This window comes from Lampetra planeri, chromosome 23, assembly GCF_965212315.1.
Source record: "Lampetra planeri chromosome 23, kcLamPlan1.2.h2, whole genome shotgun sequence".
Classification (NCBI taxonomy): Eukaryota; Metazoa; Chordata; class Hyperoartia; order Petromyzontiformes; family Petromyzontidae; genus Lampetra; species Lampetra planeri.
Window position 1 is genome coordinate 5,184,483 of NC_136129.1, and position 20,329 is coordinate 5,204,811.

The 20,329-nt window shown below is 51.0% G+C and overlaps 1 protein-coding gene across 1 annotated transcript; it reads left to right on the forward strand.

Moving 5' to 3' along the window:
* Positions 1-5,002: 5,002 nt before the first annotated feature.
* On the forward strand, positions 5,003-19,890 carry LOC144726290 (neuronal acetylcholine receptor subunit alpha-2-like). The gene is made up of 6 exons (XM_078604851.1): positions 5,003-5,231; positions 10,717-10,871; positions 12,074-12,118; positions 12,971-13,080; positions 15,066-16,461; positions 18,779-19,890. Exons 1-6 carry the CDS (start codon positions 5,138-5,140, stop codon positions 18,902-18,904), a joined length of 1,926 nt encoding a protein of 641 aa, XP_078460977.1. The 5' UTR covers positions 5,003-5,137; the 3' UTR covers positions 18,905-19,890.
* The last annotated feature ends 439 nt before the right edge of the window (positions 19,891-20,329 follow it).

A 20,329-nucleotide genomic window follows, 5' to 3' on the forward strand; every position in this document is an offset into this window, starting at 1 on the left:
CATGAATATGTTACAAATTGTGCACCCAATCTTATACCAATCTCAAAAGCTAAGCAGCTGTTGTAGTTTCTGGCGACAAGGTCACCAGGCGAAGGGACTACACCAAGGGGTTATTTAATCTCCCTGCGTAGGGTACCAGACAAATCCACGTGGCCTCCCACGTGAAGCCAAACTTCCATTAATGGATTTGGCGAAACATCCAAATCCAGGACCCTCATGAATGGGAGGATTGAGATGCAGTGATATTTTCCTGAATAAATAAGGGCCACTGTTATTTTCACCATAGCACCATCATCATTGTCACTGCATTCATCTTTTTTTTACGTCATCATTTCGACAACGTGACGTTCAGTTCGGTTTATAAAAGAAAAACCAGGAATACAGTATTCACTGGATTCTAAGATGCTCCGGAATGTAAAACGCACCAGAAACTGGTGTCCTTTGTCAATAGCAAAAAAAATCTACAAATCCGGTCACGCACGCACACATGCAGCCACAAGATTATGCGACGCATCCCCAAATGTATGCTTTCAAATGCTACACAGTCTAGGTAAACGAGTGCATCTTATAATCCGGATCATACCTTAAAACCTGTGAAGCTGCTGTTACCCATACAATGGCAGTGAAGATTGCATTTGATTCCAGGCCGTGAGAAACGTGTTATCATATTTTTGCTCGGCTATAAACATGTTTGTTTTGTTGTTACGGGCGAGAGCCAGATCGATGAGAGGTTACTTTCATCGATGTCCGCTACCGACCCCTCTCATCGACTTTGAGCCCGAAGTGTTTTCACGGAGACAGCGACCCCGGCTGTAGAGGCCACACGCTGTCGATCACAGAAGTCACCTTCAATGAGCTGCACTCGCCCTGCTCGAGTTCCACATCCACAGAGGGGCGATGTAGAAGAGGGCTCAGGAATACACGTGTGTGTGTGCGTGTGTCTGTATGTGCGTGTGTTCCACACACACACACACAAACACGTGTAGTGGTTAGCGGTTAGCGCGCTGCGCTATGAACCTGGCGACCCGGGTTCGATTCCCGCTCACGGCAAACACCAGTGACGATTATCTAAACCGGTCCCGGGCCTCTCCTAGGTTGACTCGGCCTCAAATGAGTACCTGGTGCGATATGTAAACATCGTCACTAGGGAGACAAAGGCGGCCGGGCGTGGTGTTGGCCACCCACCCCTTCGTGTGCCGTGCCGGCCTTCATAGGTGCTCGCTAACAGGACTTGCCCCTACAGTCTGTTAAGGCTAAATGGGGATCTTTGTCTTTGTTTTGTTCCACACTGCAGCCTCCCAGCTGTGGCCTACATTCACAGAGAACACCGTGCGTGCCTCACAGAGTCCACAATCATATAGACCCTGCGTCTGTACCCTACACTCGCAGAGACTCCATCATCCCATGGGAGTCTTAAGAGGCCGTCTCACTCCACTGGAGTTCACAGTCGTAGAGACCGTCACTCGAATTACTGCTCGAGTCCACAATCAGAGCGACGGCCGCCCTCTGGTTGTACTCACTCGAGTCCGGGCCCACAGAGACACTACACGCCAGGCGGAGATGGTCGTTGTTTGTGTGGCCGTGGGTTCAATGCTCTGGGCTCACGGGTTAGGCGTTGGCCATGATGAATGAGCCTGCGAGTAAGCGCGCGCGCGTGCGTGCGCGTGCATGCGCGTGCGTGCATCCATGCTGGAGCGCGCGCGTGCGTGCGCGTGCGTGCGTTCTGGAGCGCGCGCGGCGACTCCCCGGCCACGGGACGATGACAACAGCGGTGTCGCCATGGTAACGGGGGAGAGAGGAGCGGAGGGGAGAGCCGAGAGGAGAGATGCAAAAAATAATGGAATAGGAGAGAGAGAAGGAAGAGAGGAGAGAGTGGTTTACAGAAGGAGGTAGAATTAGAGAAGAGAGAGCGCGTGGAGAGACAACTGAGAGACAAAGCGGAGGATGAGACAGAGAGCGAGAGAGAGGAACAGAGACGGTGAGATGAGGACGAGAGACAAGAATGTCGATTGGAGACAGGGGAGGAGAGACGTCTGTGACGTAGCTACTGAACGGGTCCGTGCGCCGATCCACAAAGAGGGGAGAGAAGGGCCCGTCTCGTTATGTGGACACAGAGGGTTGCGTGCTAACCACGCTCCACCCGCCGAGAGAGTGGAGGCGGGAGGAGAGAAATAGATGAGGGAGAAGAGAGGAGATTATGAGGCCGAGTGGGTAATAGGCAAGAGATGAGAGAGGCAGAAAGAGCAGGTGGAGAGAGGCACAACAAAAGTAGAACAAAGATCTCCCGCTATAGCCTCGAACAGACTGTTGGGGCAAGTGCTGTTAGCGAGTAGCACCTATGAAGGCCGGAACGGCACACGAGGATGTGGACGGCCCAACACCACGGCCGCCTTTGTCTCCCCGGTGCTGATGTTTACACATTGCACAATGGTATTCTTGTCGGGCTGAGTCGACCTAGGGGAGGGCCCAGGACCGGTTTAGATATTCGTCACCGGTGTTAGCCGCGAGCGGGAATCGAACCCGGATCGCCGGGTTCGTAGACGCAAGCGCGCTCACCACTGCACCACCGCTCCCCATTCAAATGCACAGCGACACACCGCTTAGCTTCCGCCGGTCACGGAAGCTAAGCAGGTTTTGAGCCTGGATAGTTTTTGTTTGATTACGTGCGATGACCATGCACAGCGGGTTGGTATCGGCTTACGGGTTACATGGCGGCCAGTACACATTTGTGGATATGTTTCGGTATTCGTCGGTTCGATTCCTGACCACGGCTAACATCAGTGACGGGGTGATGTTTGAACCGATCCTGAGCTGCCCTGTTAGAAACTAAACGATTCAAAACGTCATTGGAACCTCATTTGCCAGTAAAAATATGATAATTGTTTTTTTTTTACCCTTCTATCTGGCAACAAAACTGACACCTTTTTACAATTATCAGAGTTGTGTTTTTTGTTTGCATTATGACTGCAGGTAATGGGGTCTATGTAAACAGGACTCCTTGTCTTCTTGGTTCTTTCGGTAAAGTCACGTAGACTTTACCGAAAGAACCAAGAAGATGAATCCCTGCAGTCACGAAAGCTTTAAATCGAAATCACTCCTTGTAAAAAGGTGTCAGTTTTTTTTGCCAGATAGAAGGGTAAAAAAAACAATTATCAGATTCAAAACGTGTTTTACCAGCTCTTTTTAAGAAGCGACCTGGCCACAAATGATAGCTCAACGAAGTGTATAGCAGCCAAATACTCTAAACGCGTGAAGTTCGTTCTAAACGTGGAGGGAAAAACCGGAGGACCCGGAGAAAAATCCACGCGACCACGGAGAGAGAGAGAGAGAGACGCAAACTCCAAATATACAGCAGCAGACGTCAGGATCGGGATCGAACCCACGACCCCCCTTGTAAACCAGGCGAGGTTGTTGTGAACAGTGTGGACAAGCAACCTCCTTACAAGACCCGCGCAGTCGGTAGGGGAGGCTGTCACCCAGCCGTGGTTTCACAAAGGGCCCCTGGCACACGATGACGATCGCTTGGACACTGCGGGCGCGTTAGATGATTACAACGTAACGTGTACATTACGGACACGCGCGAGGGAGCGATCGCGAGGGCGATTGCTGATTGCGCCGTTGATTTTCGTGGCTCCTGGGGATCCCGTGGGTTTCATCGCCTGCCCGGTGAATCCGTGGACGCTCGAACGCACGGCGAATCGATGGACTCTTTAGCAATTACCTATGCGGGTATCTGGAGCACCACACACCGAGCGGCGTAGCATTTAAGGGGCCCACACTCTGCCACCGTCCCGTCGAGTGACCACACGATGCTGTAGAGCGGCAGCCGTGCAATGCTGGTGGTGGCCCCCGCTCGCGTAAAGCTCCTCTGCATGTGAGCTCTTGTCCCCTCGGAGTGATCTTCGCAATGTTGTGGTGCAGCAGTAGCAGCAGCAGTCCGTTTGAGTTGTTTTTTTGTTGTCATTTGCACCCACAAATCCTCACCCCCCCCCCCCCCCATTGCGGGTCGTTTGGCCATACTTCACCATCGCCGGTCACTGCGGGTTGGTGAAGCGGATGCGTTCGTGTGGGTGAATAGATGCGTCACGACGGCGAGATGTTAATTACCTCGCCCGGTCTACAGGAGGTGTGTGGGTTTTATCCCGACCCTGATGCCCGCTAGGGATATTCGACGCCTGCATGTACAGACGGGCACGCACGCCCGCCTCCCGTGTGTAAACGAGACGCTCCGTTCTTAATGTCCACACATTGATGATGAACACATCCACCAAGAAGAATAAAGACCGCCACTTGAGTGCGTGCCACCTTCAAGGGCCGTTCAAGAGCCATTAGCCAAGACCGCTCCGTCTCTGGCCGTGCAGATGAGGAACCTCGCGCCAAGTCTTCACGACGGAGCTTTGATCAAATTAGGCGCAAAAGCAACCACAAAAACAAAGATCCCCCGTATAGCCTGGACAGACTGTTGGGGCAAGTGCTGTTAGCGAGCACCTATGAAGGCCGGAACGGTACACGAGGGGGTGGGTGGCCAGCGCCACGCCCGGCCGCCTTTGTTTCCCCTGTGGTGATAATTACTGTACACCGCACCAGGTACTCATTTGAGGCTGAGTTGACCTAGGGGAGGCCCAGGACCGGTTCAGATAATCGTCACCGGTGTTGGTGGCCGTGAGCGGGAATCGAACTCGGGTTCCCCGGGGATCGTAGCGCAGCGTAGCGCTAACCTTTACACTACCGCCACCCGCATATCCCCACCCCCCCACACGTGTAACACACACACATACACACGTGTATGTGTGTGTGTTACACACACACATACACGTGCGTGTGTGCGCGCATATAAATCTCTGCTCGCGCCGTGAGCCGCCGGCAGTCAACAGTTTGCGATGTTCCTCCTCCACTGAGCAGCAGCTGCAGATGCAGCAGCTGCAGCAGCAGTAGCAGCAGTCCCCTACGCTCATGCCGGATCCCCGCCTATCCCTGCCGACAGGGGTCCGGGTGATGGAGAACGGACGAGTGTTGGAGGGGGTGGAGTGGAGGCGGCGGGGGCTGTGAATCCAGCGGCACAGGCGGAGGAGAGCGGGGCGCGTGTGCATCCCGGGGACTTGTTTGAGCGGAGATTTTGGGGAGAGATTTCCTCATCATGATGATGGGCGGCTCGGATTTGCTGCGGGTCATGGTGATGACGACGATGGTGGTGGTGGCGCTGATGGTGGTGATGGTGCCGGAGACACGCGGTAAGGCGATGTGCGCGTGGACATGTACATACGTGCGCATCAATATACAGACACCAACATTTGTAGACACTTCTAAGACAAACGACGAACGATCCACCGGTTATAGCCTTTGCAGACTGATTAGGACGAGTGCCGTTAGCGAGCACCTATGAAGGCGACTTCTAATGCAAAGACAACGGATCCCCCCCCCACACCCCCCGTGTAGCCTCTAAAAGGGCTGCAGGGGCAAGTGCCGTTAGCGAGCACATCTGAATGCCGGCACGGTACACGAGGGGGTGGGGTGGCCAGCACCACGCCCGACCGCCTTTGTCTCCCTTAAGGCCAAACACGCGGTGTTTATTGGCGAACGTGCTTTATATTTTACTTTTATTAATTTTAATTTTAAATTTTTACCTACGTGACTTTACGGAAAAAAACCTAAGAATATGAATCCTTGCAGTCACGAAAGCTTCAAATCTAGAACGTGCTTGAGTTTGTTGTTAATTGTGCTCGCGCGCCAATGCATACAGCAGCAGCGGCAGCAGCAGCAGCGCCGTTGATTGAACGCTGACGGCCCTGGCTTAAGAATGCGCAACAGATCGAGAATCCTGTCCGGGGATCTTTGAACATTGCGGTAAATGTTGTACCGTAATATGAGACACACGCAATACACACGTGTCATGGGCACATGTACACACAGCTCTGTTCACGTGCATGTGTGCGATTAGATTTAAGTGTGTGCGTGTGTGTGAAAACAGGTGTGTATGGGGAACAGTATATAATAGACGACGTTTCGGGTAATGGCCCCTCTTCATGGCACACACAGAGAGGTCACAGAGATTTAAGTTTATTATCTGAAGACCCCAATGGGAGGCCGAGTTATGTCTTATTATTATTATTATTATCTTAAGACGCCATCGGAGACCTGCGCTGCAGTGGATGTTTCCCTAATGTCCGATCAGAAATACTGGCTCGGGTATTTAATTTCCCGAAACAAAAAACTCCGATCAAAGACCGCTTTTGGTAAAGTCTATTGTGAACACGGTAATACAATTATAATGCTAAATACCAAACGTAAAGACACCGCTGCGGGATATGTAGACGAACAGGACAGGTGGATTTGACGTTCCATCTATGCCCCCCCCACCCCCCCACACACATGAATGGCAATTACATTAAATTTCGATTTAAAGCTTTCGTGACTGCAGGGATTCATCTTCTTGGTTCTTTCGGTAAAGTCACGTAGAAGGGAAATAATATTATGTTTTATTTGTATTATTTTATTATTTCCCTTTTACGTGACTTTACCGAAAGAACCAAGAAGAAGGGCAATTACATTCATAAAGACAGCGTGCGTCTCCCGATGTAAAGTGTGGCGTTAAACACTCATCGTCATTTTCGTTGTCATTCACGTGGACACGAAGCCATTGTGTGCCAATGCCATAAATATAAATATTTGTTTTAAAACAACTCCCACCGGTACCTAAACTGTAAGTGAAATCATCGTTAATCTCCCAGTGCATTTAACCTTGAGAAACAACAACAAAAGGAACAATGAACCTCCTCCATGGGCTTTCACTGGGTTAAATATAGGACGTGGTATTTTGGCAGTGTTACTCGTCTAGAATACAGACCAAACCTACAACAAGGGGTGGCCGGGAGGTTCAGAGGTCAGAGCGCTGAGCTGGACGCAACTGAGATCATGGGTTTGAATCCAGGTTTCAGCTGTAATTATGTATGTGTGTTGAGATTCTTTCGCACCGTACGTAGCCAATCGTGCTAATCGGAGATGATTATCTCAGGCCAGTTTCCAATGGCTGCACGCACACACACAAAAACACACCCCACTACGTTAATCTTGGTTCTGCACTCAGCGTTTGCTAAATTCCGGCTTTGGAAATTAAAAATATGAGATTGACTGATAAGCGACAGATGTCACGCGCTCAGGTGGCAGGGCGAATGGAAAAGGCGGCTGCTCAGCACTGCATCTGCGTGGACCAGAGGTTCCCTTGAAATTGTCTGAGATGTAGCTCTGTAATATCCGCTTCCGCGGGCCGTTCTCGAAACAAGCAGGGTTGAAATGCTTTGCGCGAAAAAAAATATGAATACATTATTAGCCTCTTGACACGAAGCCGATAATGCAATCAGACTACCAGCGGAAGATGGGGGGGGGCGGGGGAGGACCCAAAGTGACAACATAGAGACAGGTCTGAGGCTGACTGAGAGACAATATTGGACACTGGCCATTAAGTGCCTCCTAGCTCTTAGCTAACGGAGACCTTTTTGACCTGAGCACGGCCGTCATATTCACCCGGACTTGACTCGGGCAGTCCCGCCCACCGCCAGCATGGGCCAATCAAATTGCTCACTGGCAGTGCCTGTGGGGAGGGGTTATGTCAGGTTAATAGGTTAATCATAAGTTGAGCGGTGGCGCAGTGGTAAGCGCGTGGCGCTGCGAACTCAGCCACCTGAGTTAGATTACCGGGCCCACGGCGAGTGCGACATCAAAAGCCGTCCAGGGCTACCCTCTTCAACCAGCGTGGCGAAGCATGGTCAAACACCTCCGATTAGCACGGTTGGCTACGTACGGTGCGAAAGAAATTCCACATACATCAACATACAACTGACTCGCCCATGTCCGATACGGTGTAAGAACGCCTTCATTCAGCAGTGAATTAACAACGTGCAGTGATAAAAAGCGAAAATGGTAACCCCCCTCCCACCCACTATTCACTAGGTGAAGGTGAAGATGGGGGGGGGGGTCAGAATAAAAACATTATCTCCCTACTCACCTCTGTCGCTATTTTGTAATTCCAGCGATGCACATTCTACATCCATCCCTCTACGGTTCGTAAGCGGCGAGTTACAAAACCACCATTGATTTATCTGCACCGGTTGTGTTGCGGTTGAAATTGGGGTTACAGTTTCTGGGTTAATGTTGAGTACAGTTGTGATGAAACTCCAATTCCCCTGGGCTTATTGTACAGATCTGGGCTAGGTCTCTCGTGGGTGTGTAATTAATTGAGATCTATCCTTTGGTTCTGTCGGTAAAGTCACGTAGATTAAAATATATATTTTTAAGTGAATAAAAATATCACGTTTCGATCGCAACACAAGCGGTCGTCATCAGACTTTACCGAACGAACCACAGAATATGAATTCCTGCAGTCACGAAATTTTAAGTCAAAATTTAATTGAGATCTCCACCCGGTCGCCGTTGGGAGTGTCAGGGATCACATCTGGCCCACAGGTCTCCCGTGGATTGGTAATGAATTACTGTATTCTATGAATGAGACCTGCGAGTCAATGAATGTATGGGTTCACGCCTGAGTTAGGGTGGGCGCCACGGTGGCGAGATGTTAACTACCTCGCCTGGTATGCAGGAAGTCGTGGGTTCAATTCAGACCCTGACGCCTGCTGTATATTTGGAGTCTGCGTGTTCTCTCTGCCCGTGGTCGCGTGGATATCTTACTCTGGCTACTCAGGTTTTCCCCTCCACATTTAGAACCATGAGTTTCGGGTATTTGGGTGCAATTTATTTCCACACGACGAGCTGCTTCGCTGAGCTATAATTTGTGGCCAGGTCGCTTCTGAAAACAGAGCTGTATAGCTCAATGGTCCTTACCTGGCAAAATAAACAATTGTTTAGTTTAGGGCGAAGTGTTTAACGCGTTTTATATCGAAAATCCCCACGCTCCTTTTGTTAGCAGTGGCGTCAACAACATTATTGTCATAATCATCGCGTGGCGTAGCGTCGTTTAGAATGGGCCCGAGTGCAAAGAATGGAATGGGGCCACCCCCTGTTGGAGTTCTCCTCCCTCTGGGCCCCTCCGGCCAATGGACCCTGGTGCAGTTGCACCGCCTGCGCACTCAATAGCAAGATTCGCCACTCTTCGTTCGGGTTCTCAGCTTGCTCAGGGTTAGGAGCTGTCCGTAGGTTTGTATAAAGCGTCCTATAAATGAGGCCCCAATTCTCCTCCGCTAGGCGGTTGCGGGTTAAGTGCTCAATGGGGTTAAATGTGGACCTCTCGCTCTCATTGTACGGGATCGCATCTGGGTCAGGCGCAGGTCTCCTGTGGGGTTGTAACGAGGAATATGAATGAGACTGTGAGTCCCTTAGGACCTCCAAATGAGTCAGAGTGGCCCAGCGACCAGCCCCCACCATCTCCAAATCCATCCCCCACCACCTCGCTCCCCTGTGCCGGAGGAGCTCAATCAGCCAAAGCCCCCCCCCACATCGCTCCCATCCACCAGCCCCCCGCCCCTAAAAGCCAATTAGTGTGCACCCACACGCACTGCCAGCTTTGTGTCCCACATGCACGTCCTTGTATCTGTGTTGTCCTTGTTGATATGATCGCGTGTGTACCTGTGTGTACGTGTGTGTGTGTGCGCGTAGCGGTGGCGTAGTGGTTAGCGCGCTACGCTACGAACCCGGCGACCCGAGTTCGATGCCCGCTCACGGGCCACCACACCAGTGGCGAATATCTTAACCGGGTCCTGGGTGTCCCCTAGGTCGACTCAGCCTCAATTGCGTACCTGGTTCGATGTGTAGACTTCGTCACGAGGGAGACAAAGGCGGCCGGGCGTGGTGCTGGCACACCCACTCCCATCGTGTGCCGTGCCGGCCTTCATAGATTTTCGCTAAGGGGCCGTCCATAAATGACGTCACGCGACTTTGGACGATTTTTGACCCCCCCCCCCTCGTCACACGGCGTCACAAAAAGTCAAACCCCCCCCTCAAATATGACGTCACAAAGCTCTGCCCCCCCCCCCCAAATATAAAACATGCTTAAAATCGCTTTAAACTATTGTCATTGTAGTGCGTATTTAACGTGGCGCTACACTCTGATGTTGTAGGAGAAAACATTTATTAAAAAGTATATTTAATTAAGTAGAACGTATTCTTGGTTCTTTCGGTAAAGTCACGTAGAAGGGAAATAATAAAATAATAAAAATAACATTTTCTTGCTGTGGATTTCACACCTGATGATGATTGCTTGTGTTGCAGTCGAAACGTCGTGAGAATTTTTATTTTTTATATATTTGTTTTATATTTGTATTAGTAGTAGAACGTGTTGTCTATATTTATTTAAAGATGCGCATTTTTACGTGACGTCACATTTCTCACCCCCCCCCCCTCGTCACACATCGTCACAAATGTCTGACCTCCCCCCGCCCCCCTAGGTGCGTGACGTCATTTATGGACGGCCCCAAACAGGACCGGCCCCAATAGTCTGTTGAAAACTCCGCGTGTGATATTTGCATTCGTGCGGCATTCGGAGCGGTGGCGCGAGTGATGAGCGCGCTGCGAGTCTACGGCCAAAGTCGGTGAACAAATACTTGAACCGATCCTGGGGCCCTCCCCTAGGTCGGCTCGGCCTTAAAAGGAGTTGCGCGCTGCGAAGGATCAGAAGTTGATTTCCCGAAGTAAAGCCCATTGAGATGAGAGGGCCACTCGGTTCGCAGACAACACTAAAGGCGGTGCCGTTGTTGTCACCAACATCAGGTGCGGCGGAGGTGATGGCGAGGAGTATCCACGCGGAGGAGCGGCTGCTGCAGGCGCTACTCACCGGGTACAGCCGCTGGTCTCGGCCCGTGCGCAACAGCACCCACGTGGTGTACGTGCGCTTCGGGCTGTCCGTGGCGCAGCTCATAGACGTGGTGCGCACGCAACACAGACACACACAACACACACACAACACACACGTTCGAGATTTGAAGCTTTCGTGACTGCAAGGATTGATATTCTTAGGTTTTTTCGGTAAAGTCACGTAGGTAAAAAAAAAATTAAAATTGAAATTAATAGAAGTAAAATAAAATAAAAATACAATTTTATTTTAATTTTATTTTAAAGTAAAATGAAATAAAAATATTTTTTTATTTAATTTTACTTTGATTAATTTCAATTTAAAAATTTGTTTTACCTACGTGACTTTACCGAAAAAACCTAAGAATACAACACACACGTGTATATACAAAGACAAAGATCCCCCGTGTAGCCTTAACAGACTGTAGGGGCAAGTGCTGTTAGCGAGCACCGATGAAGGCCGGAACGGTACACGAGGGAGTGTTTTTTGTTTGTTGCGGTTGCACCAGATTCAAGAGCCGAATGGCTCACAGGGCTATACCTAATATATGAACTAGAACAAGGGTGGCCAGCACCACGCCCGACCGCCTTTGTCTCCCCAGTGGCGATGTTTACACACCGCAATGGGTACTCATTTGAGGCCGAGTCGACCTAGGGGATGCCCAGGACCGGTTCAGATAATGGTCACTGGTGTTGGCCGTGAGCGGGAATCGAACCCGGGTCGCTAGGTTCATAGCGCAGCGCGCTAACCGATACACACACGTGTACACACAATACACTTGTATACACACACACAGCACACTTGTATATACACACACACGTCTCTATACACACACACACGTGTATATGCACACACACGTGTATTTGCACACACACGTGTATTTGCACACACACGTGTCCAAGCGTGTACACACACACACACAAAGATCAGCATTACTTTTTTACTCACGCGACCCGCCCCCCCCGAAAAAAATCAATTACCAATCATCATATTGGTCGCGAAATCCGTCTGCGTGTTTTTTTTATTTGCCCCCCCCCAATTAGCCGAAATATATAATGAGCATGTCATTTGCATTCATTATAAGTAATCAATTCACACACACACACACAGACGCGCACGGCGATTCAATCAATGCACGTGTAGCGAGCTTATTCATTGATTGGAAGTGGTGAATCGTGCCTACACTAAATGTGTTGTCGTGTTTATTGTTTTTATCGTACGGTGACACCTGTCTGACGAGGAAGACGTGTGAGAGATGTCGCTTTTGTCTCGCAGGATGAAAAGAATCAAATGATGACGACTAACGTGTGGCTAAAGCAGGTAATTGTTCATCAGTCACTGCACGATTGTCGTGGCCGTCGTGGTGTCGTCGTCGTTGTTTTTGTAACATCTCGACGTTACGAATGGGTGGCAGCGATGGTGTTGGGTGTTAACGGTGGTGCTGATGTTGGTGGTGATGTTCGTTATTATGATGATGATGATGTTTGTGTTGATGGTGGTGGTGATGTTGGTGGTGATGTTCGTGGTGTGTATGGTGGTGATGTTGGTGGTGTGTATGGTGATGATGTTGAGGGTGTGTATGGTGCTGATGTTGGTGGTGATGTTCATAATGATGATGATGATGTTTGTGTTGATGGTGGTGATGATGTTGGTGGTAATGTTCGTGGTGTGTATGGTGATGATGTTGGTGGTGATGTCCGTGGTGATGATGTTGGTGGTGATGTCCGTGGTGATGGTGGAGCTGATGTTGGTGGTGATGTTCGTAATTATGATGATGATGATGTTTGTGTTGATGGTGGTGGTGTTGGTGGTGATGCCCGTGTTGATGTTGGTGGTGTGTATGGTGGTGTGTATGGTGGTGATGTTGGTGGTGATGGTGACGGTAGTGCTGATGTCGGGGGTCATGTTCGTAATGATGATGGTAATGTTCGTGTTAACGGTGCTGCTGATGTTTGTGGTGATTTTCGTGGTGTGTATGGTGCTGATGTCGGTGATGATAATGATGGTGATGGTGACGGTGTTGATATCGACGACGATTATGTTGGTGGTGATGTCTGTAGTGTGTATGGCGATGATGTTGGTGGCGTGTATGGTGATGATGATGGTGTTGATGTCGGTGATGATGATGGTGTTGATGTCGGTGATGTTGGTGGTGGTGGTGCCCGACGCTAGGAGTGGCACGACTACAAGCTGCAGTGGGACCCCGCGGACTACGAGAATGTCACATCCATCCGCATCCCGGCGCAGCTGATATGGGTGCCGGACATCGTGCTCTACAACAAGTGCGGCACCACACCGGCACCGCGGGCACGCACAGCAACACCGCACCAAGGGACCGTCCATAAATGACGTCACGCACCTAGGGCGGGGGGGGGGGTCAGACATTTGTGACGATGTGTGACGAGGGGGGGGGGGGTTGATAAATGTGATGTCACATCAAAGATGCGCAACTTTAAATAAATATAGACAACACGTTCTACTTAATTAAATAGACTTTTTGAATAAATGTTTTTTCCTACAAAATCAGATTGCAGCGCCACATTAAATACGCACTACAATGACAATCGTTTAAAGCGATTTGAAGCATGTTTTATTGTAGGGGGGGGGGCAGAGCTTTGTGACGTCATATTTGAGGAGGGGGGGGTCTGACTTTTTGTGACGCCGCGTGACGAGGGCGGGGGGGGTCAAAATCGTTCAAAATCGCGTGGCGTCATTTATGGACGGCCCCTTAGACATGGAGTGACACGGGGCTGAGACGGAGCCATACGGGGCCACACCACACCACACGGAGCGACAGACAGCCTCGTAGCCACCGCGCACACTCTACGCGCCCAGCCGGACAGGCCCCACGCAGTCACGCAGGGCCACGCCACGACGCACGGAATTACGCAGAAGACGCACGCTGGGATTACTCCGCACGGCATCGTCGGACAGGGGCCCCACGCGCGTTTGTGTCTGTTCGCGTGTGGGGAGCGGTAGTGTAGCGGTCAGCGCTCTGCGCTGCGGACCCGGCGACCCAAGTTCGATTCCCGCTCACGGCCAAACACCGGTGACGATCGTCTGAACCGGTCGACTCGGCCGCAATATGAGTACCTGGTTCGGTGTGCAAACATCGCCACTAGGGAGACAAAGGCAGCCGGGCGTGGTGTTTGTCAACCACCGCCTCGTGTGCTGTGCCGGTCTTCATAAGCGCTCGCTAACAGCACTTGCTCCTACAGCCTGTCAAGGCTACACGGGAGATCTTTGTCTTTATAGCGTGCAGAGTGTCACAAAGGCACCGTGCCGCACAGCGCCCGCTGTGCTGTCGACGCGTCGCCGCCTCGTTGTTCCCATCCGCACCGCGTCACGTCGCACTCCAGCGGGCCAGCCGAGAGCACGGAGCACGCGGAGCCACGCACAGTTCCAGTAGCGCCATCCAGAGTGTGCAGGCGGTGCAACTGCACCGGCGCCTGCGGGGCCCGGTGGGGGGCCAGGCGACCGAACGGGCTCTGCGCGAGAGGAAGAAAATTGAACGGGACCCGTGCCGACCACAATATTCCGCTGACTCCACATCGTCAACCTCCTCCTACCTCTTCCTACCGATCTCCACCAACCTCTACACCCCCCCCCCCCACCATCTATTTTCTCCTATCTCCATTGATATCCACCCACTCACATCTCACCTACCTCCGCGGCTGTCTGTCCCCATCGTGTCCCTGCTGTGTATTTGGATCTTTCTGCCCGTGTCGCCACGTGTCACTGTGTCTGTGCTGCCTTCGTGTCCCTGCTGTGTCTCTCCTGCCGTCCCCACCATGTCCCCGCCGTGTCTCTCTGTGTGTCTCTTCCTCACCGTGTCCTCACTGTGTCTCTCTGTGTGTCTATTCCTCACCGTGTCCTCACCGTGTCCCCGCCGTGTCTCTCCTGTCGTCCCCACCATGTCGCCGCTGTGTCTCTCTGTGTGTCTCGTCCCCACCATGTCCCCACTGTGTCTCTCTGTGTGTCTATTCCTCACCGTGTCCTCACCGTGTCTCTCTGTGTGTCTCTCTGCGTGTCTATTCCTCACCGTGTCCCCGCCGTGTCTCTCTGTGTGTCTATTCCTCACCGTGTCCTCACCGTGTCTCTCTGTTTGTCTCTCTGCGTGTCTATTCCTCACCGTGTCCTCACCGTGTCTCTCTGCGTGTCTATTCCTCACCGTGTCCTCACCGTGTCTCTCTGTGTGTCTCTTCCTCACCGTGTCCTCACCGTGTGCATCTCTCTCCCCCCCCCCCCCTCTCTCGGTGTCTCCCAGCGCGGACGGCGACTTCGCCGTGACGCACGTGACCAAGGCGCAGCTGAGGCACACGGGCGACGTGCGCTGGACGCCGCCGTCCATCTACAAGAGCTCCTGCAACATCGACGTCACCTTCTTCCCGTTCGACCAGCAGAACTGCAAGATGAAGTTCGGCTCGTGGACCTACGACAAGGCCAAGATCGACCTGGTGAGCATGCACACGGACGCGGACCTCAAGGACTACTGGGAGAGCGGCGAGTGGGCCATCGTGAAGGCGGTGGCGAGGTACAACACCAAGAAGTACGACTGCTGCCCGCAGGTCTACCCGGACATCACCTACTCGTTCATCATCCGCCGCCTGCCGCTCTTCTACACCATCAACCTCATCGTGCCCTGCCTGCTCATCTCGTGCCTCACCGTGCTCGTCTTCTACCTGCCCTCGGACTGCGGCGAGAAGATCACCCTGTGCATCTCCGTGCTGCTGTCGCTCACCGTCTTCCTGCTGCTCATCACCGAGATCATCCCGTCCACGTCGCTCGTCATCCCGCTCATAGGCGAGTACCTCCTCTTCACCATGATCTTCGTGACGCTCTCCATCGTCATCACGGTGTTCGTGCTCAACGTGCACCACCGCTCGCCGGCCACGCACAAGATGCCGCGCTGGGTGGTCACTCTCTTCCTCGACGTCATCCCGCGCTGGCTGCTCATGTGCCGGCCCGTCCACTCGACCATCGGCAGCGCCGGTGCCGGCGGTGGCGGCGGCGGTCCCGTTGCCACCGCTGTCCCCAATCTGACCGCGCGGAGGTCTTCCAAACACTACTTCCACCAGCAGCAGATGATGCAGCAGCAGCACTGTCAACAGCACCACCAGCACCACCAACAACGTGGTAACGGTCACAGCGGTGGGGATCACCACCTCCATCAGCTGCGGAATCTACAACTCCAGCAGCAGCAACAGACGCAGCATAATCATAATCAGCACCAGCACAACCACCAGCAGCAGCATCATCATCAACAGCAGCAGCAGCAGCAACATCAACAGACGCAGCAAAATCATAATCAGCACCAGCATAACCATCAGCAACAGCAGCAGCAGCATCAACAGCAGCAGCAAGGGGATGACGGCTGCAATCTGGGCTTGGTGCTGGACCTGGACGGACTGCAGATGACGACCGACGACAAGCCCAGGGCGGCGTCGTCCTCGTGCACGTGCAACGGGGTCGGCGCGGCGGCATCGGCGGCGGCGTCAGCGCCAGCGTCGCCAGCTCCTTGGGACCGCTGCGGGGGGGCCAGGGCCCAGGGAGGACTGGGAGAGTGCCTGGATTTCTCCGCGGCACCCGCGACCCTCTGGCAGGCCATGGAGGGCGTGTGCTACGTCGCCGACGAGCTGAGGGCCGGAGATGCCGACTACGCCGTGAGTGGTGGTTGTGGTGGTGGTGGTTAGTGCACTGCGCTACGAGCCCGAGTTCCATTCCTGTTCACGATCAATGACAGTGACGGGGAATGTTTGATCCGGTCCTGAGCCTCCCCTAGGTGATCATCATCATCATGATCTTCATGGTTCTTTCGGTAAAGTCACGTAGAAGGGAAGTAATAAAATAATAAAAATAAAACATAAAAAAATAAAACATAATAAAATATATTATTATATTATTTTATTATGTTTTATTATTTTATTACTTCCCTTCTACGTGACTTTACCGAAAGAACCAAGAAGATGAATTCCTGCAGTCACGAAAGCTTTAAATCGAAAAATCATCATGATCAGGCATTCTCATTGTCAACAGCATAATCTACATGAACATCATCAGCATTGTCATTATAATTAACATCTGCATCATAATCAACATCACCATCAACGTTGTTGGCATCATCATCATCACCAACAGCAGCAGCAGCATAATCAACATCATCAGTATCAGCATCATCGGAACATCGTTGTGATCACCATTGCCAACAGCATAATTGGGATCAACATCATCAACAACATCACATGCATCAGCACCATCGCTATAATTATCATCATCAAACAACCATCAACGATATCCTAAATTGTTTCGTGAGATGTCATGCTATGAAATACCGTAATTCGTTTTTTCGAATTCAAATATCCAGCAGAGCAGAGATAATTTAAAATCAGCACCGTTTGTCTGATAATGGGAAACCATTCATTGGCCAATTTTTTTATTAAACCGTTCATGGGGAAATATTTTTTTAATTGTAATCCTCATCAGGCCCCATGGTGTTTGCTGCTGTCTCAAACTCTTATCCATTCTATCTCTCTGGCCTCACTATTGTATGTGCTATGAAAAAGGGTCATTGCCCGAAACGTTGCCTATTATACCCCCCCCCCCCCCCTTTAAGGCCACGGTGTCATTGACGAATATGTTGAGTTTAAATTAAAATGCATTATTTGTACGCGTGCACCACTGCCCATGCAGCAGCACCACCAAATAATTAATCTGATAAACAGCGCCGCCTGCTGATCATCACCACCACCAACACCTCCAAAGACAAAGGTCCCCCGTATAGCCTTGACATACTGTTGGGGAAAGTGCTGTTAGCGAGCACCTCTGCGACAGACACACACCAACGCATGATCCCACCAGCTGAGGTCTTGAGAGAGGTTGAGGCTCAACTAAAAGCTGCCAGATTTCTGGGAGGCTCAACCGGGACTCATGGGGACGTTAAGGTCCATACCCCTTCCGTGAACTCAGTCCACTACTCAGGTCTCCCACGCCTTGGGCCGTATCACGAGTTGAGCGTGAAGCCAGAAGGTCTATCAGGGCGCCGCACGGTGGCTAGGAGATGTTCACTACCTCGCCTGGTATACAGGAAGATCGTGGGTTCGATCCCGATCCTGACGGCTGCACATTTGACGCCTACATATACACACGGCCATGGGCACACGCGCCCGTGTGTAATGAGACGTTCTGTTCTTAATGACCTACATTGATGATGATGAACACATCCACCAAGAACAACGAAGACTGCCCCCCGTGGTCGCGTAGATTTATATCTGGGTCCTCTCGTTGTTTCCCTGCTATAGATGTCCACATAATCGGCCACTTCGTTGAGCTCTCATTTTGTGGCCAGGTCGCTTCTGAAAAAGAGCTATATAGCTTTTATACTATGAGACCTCCTTTACCAGTGGCAAAATATAGTGATAGGTTTTTACGCTTTCAACTGGTACAAAAACTGACACCTTTATACAAGGCATCATGTTTGCAATAACCACAACACAAGCAGTCATAGTGTAAATGCTTACCCCGGGCTCTCAATACTCTGATAGTGCGCTGTTTTTGAGTTGTACGCCTTTTGGCGTCATCTGGTCCAACACCAAACTTCAAGGACAGTGCATATCATTATCATCATCAGAGTTGTTTCTTTTTGTTTGCATTTTGACTTCTTGTGTTGAGGTTATTGTAAACATGATGCCTTGTATAAAGGTGTCAGATTTTGTACCAGTTAAAAGGGTAAAAACCTATTACTATAAAAAATAGAGTCTATAGATTCCAATTAAACCGGAGGTCAAAGTGTTGATGGGTGGGGAGAGGGGTGGGGGGTGCAAGAGGGTGGGGGCGGGCGGATGGAGGGCATCAGGACAAACTCTCTGACATCGCCTGGAGTAGGACTCTTCCTCGCTCATCATCTTCCCGGGGTGAACGAGGAGCTCTTGTTAGACTTTGGTTCATGTGCCACGCACCTTTCCCTTGCTTCCGCTGGTGCAGGTGAAGGAGGACTGGAAGTACGTCGCCATGGTGATAGACAGGATCTTCCTGTGGGTCTTCGTCCTAGTGTGCATCTTCGGGACGTTTGGTCTCTTCCTGCCCCCCTGGATCGCCGGTATGCTGTGACCCGGACAGCGCTGGACGCGTGACGCCGGGATCTTCCATTCGCCGATTTAGGGGGTGGTGGAGAGAGAGAGAGGGCTGGGATGGGGGATGTGTGTGCGGTATTGATGAACGATGGAAATAGTGTTTTGATGTTTTGAAAGCGTTTAGAAGGTAAATTAATACAACTATTTAACAGGGTTGAACGAACGGAGGTGAAATTGCGAAATTCATAATCGTCGTTATTTCTGACCGCCTGACGTTTAAGGCACATTTGTCATCAAATATCATCATCATTCAGTTGCTGCTTAAACAAATACGACTGCGTAATGGTGTGTGTGTGTGTTTTAAGGTCTCATCACAAATTATATTTATATTGTGGTTAAACGAAGATGGTCGCGTGACGTTACGCAGATATATCCGTTGTGTTCGTTAAATTGCCACGCATCATTGCACACACAGCGCGTGTATGTATTTACTTATTGATTACAATGTATTATGCACTGTGTGTGTATATATACACATACTGGATGTTTATAGCACGCCATCTATACTCGTGTGCAATGGACGATGTGTACAATGTTACACAAACACACACAGATACATAAACACACACAGGTACACAAACACAAAGATCCCCCGTGTAGCCTCTAACAGGTCTTCAACAGACTTTTGGAGCAAGTGCTCTTGGCGAGGACCTATGAAGGCACAGGAGAGGGGGTGAGTGATGTGGCTAACACCACGCCCGGTCGTCTTTGTTTCCCCAGTGCTGATGTTTACACATTGCACCCAGGTACTAATTTAAGGCCGAGTCGATCTAGGGGAGGCCCGTAATAGGTCCAAATATTCGCTACCACTGTTATTGGTCGTTGGCGGTAATCAAATTCGGATCGCCCGGTTCGTAGCGCAGTGCGCTAACCGCTGCGCCACCGCTCCCCATAATGCCACACACACACACTGACACTGTTACACACACTCAAAGGCGTTGTTGTTTGAAATAAACCATGGTTCCTCTCGTCTGAGTCAGCTCCTTATTCGCAGGAACTCCCCTGCAGTCGGCAGTCCTGCATTACAGTCCATATATACTGCATTTACAACGCAATGATCTGCTTGCGTATGGCAAGATGGTTCAGGAACTGAATGCCCATGACGAGGCCTGCTGCTGCTGGCCGCAACAAGACGACTTCAACAGAGAGAGAGAGAGTTCGTGTCGTTTTGCTGTTCCTCCGCTGAAGGAGCGCAGACGACAGTCGCTATACCATACGGTCCATCATTTGTGATGCATAGCCACGATCGCCACCCATGAGACTTGTCTTCAGTGTATCGAGATGGGTCCCTATCTCTATGAGTCTCTATGATTTTTCGATTTGAAGCTTTCGTGACTGCAGGGATTCATCTTCTTGGTTCTTTCGGTAAAGTCACGTAGAAGGGAAATAATAAAATAATACA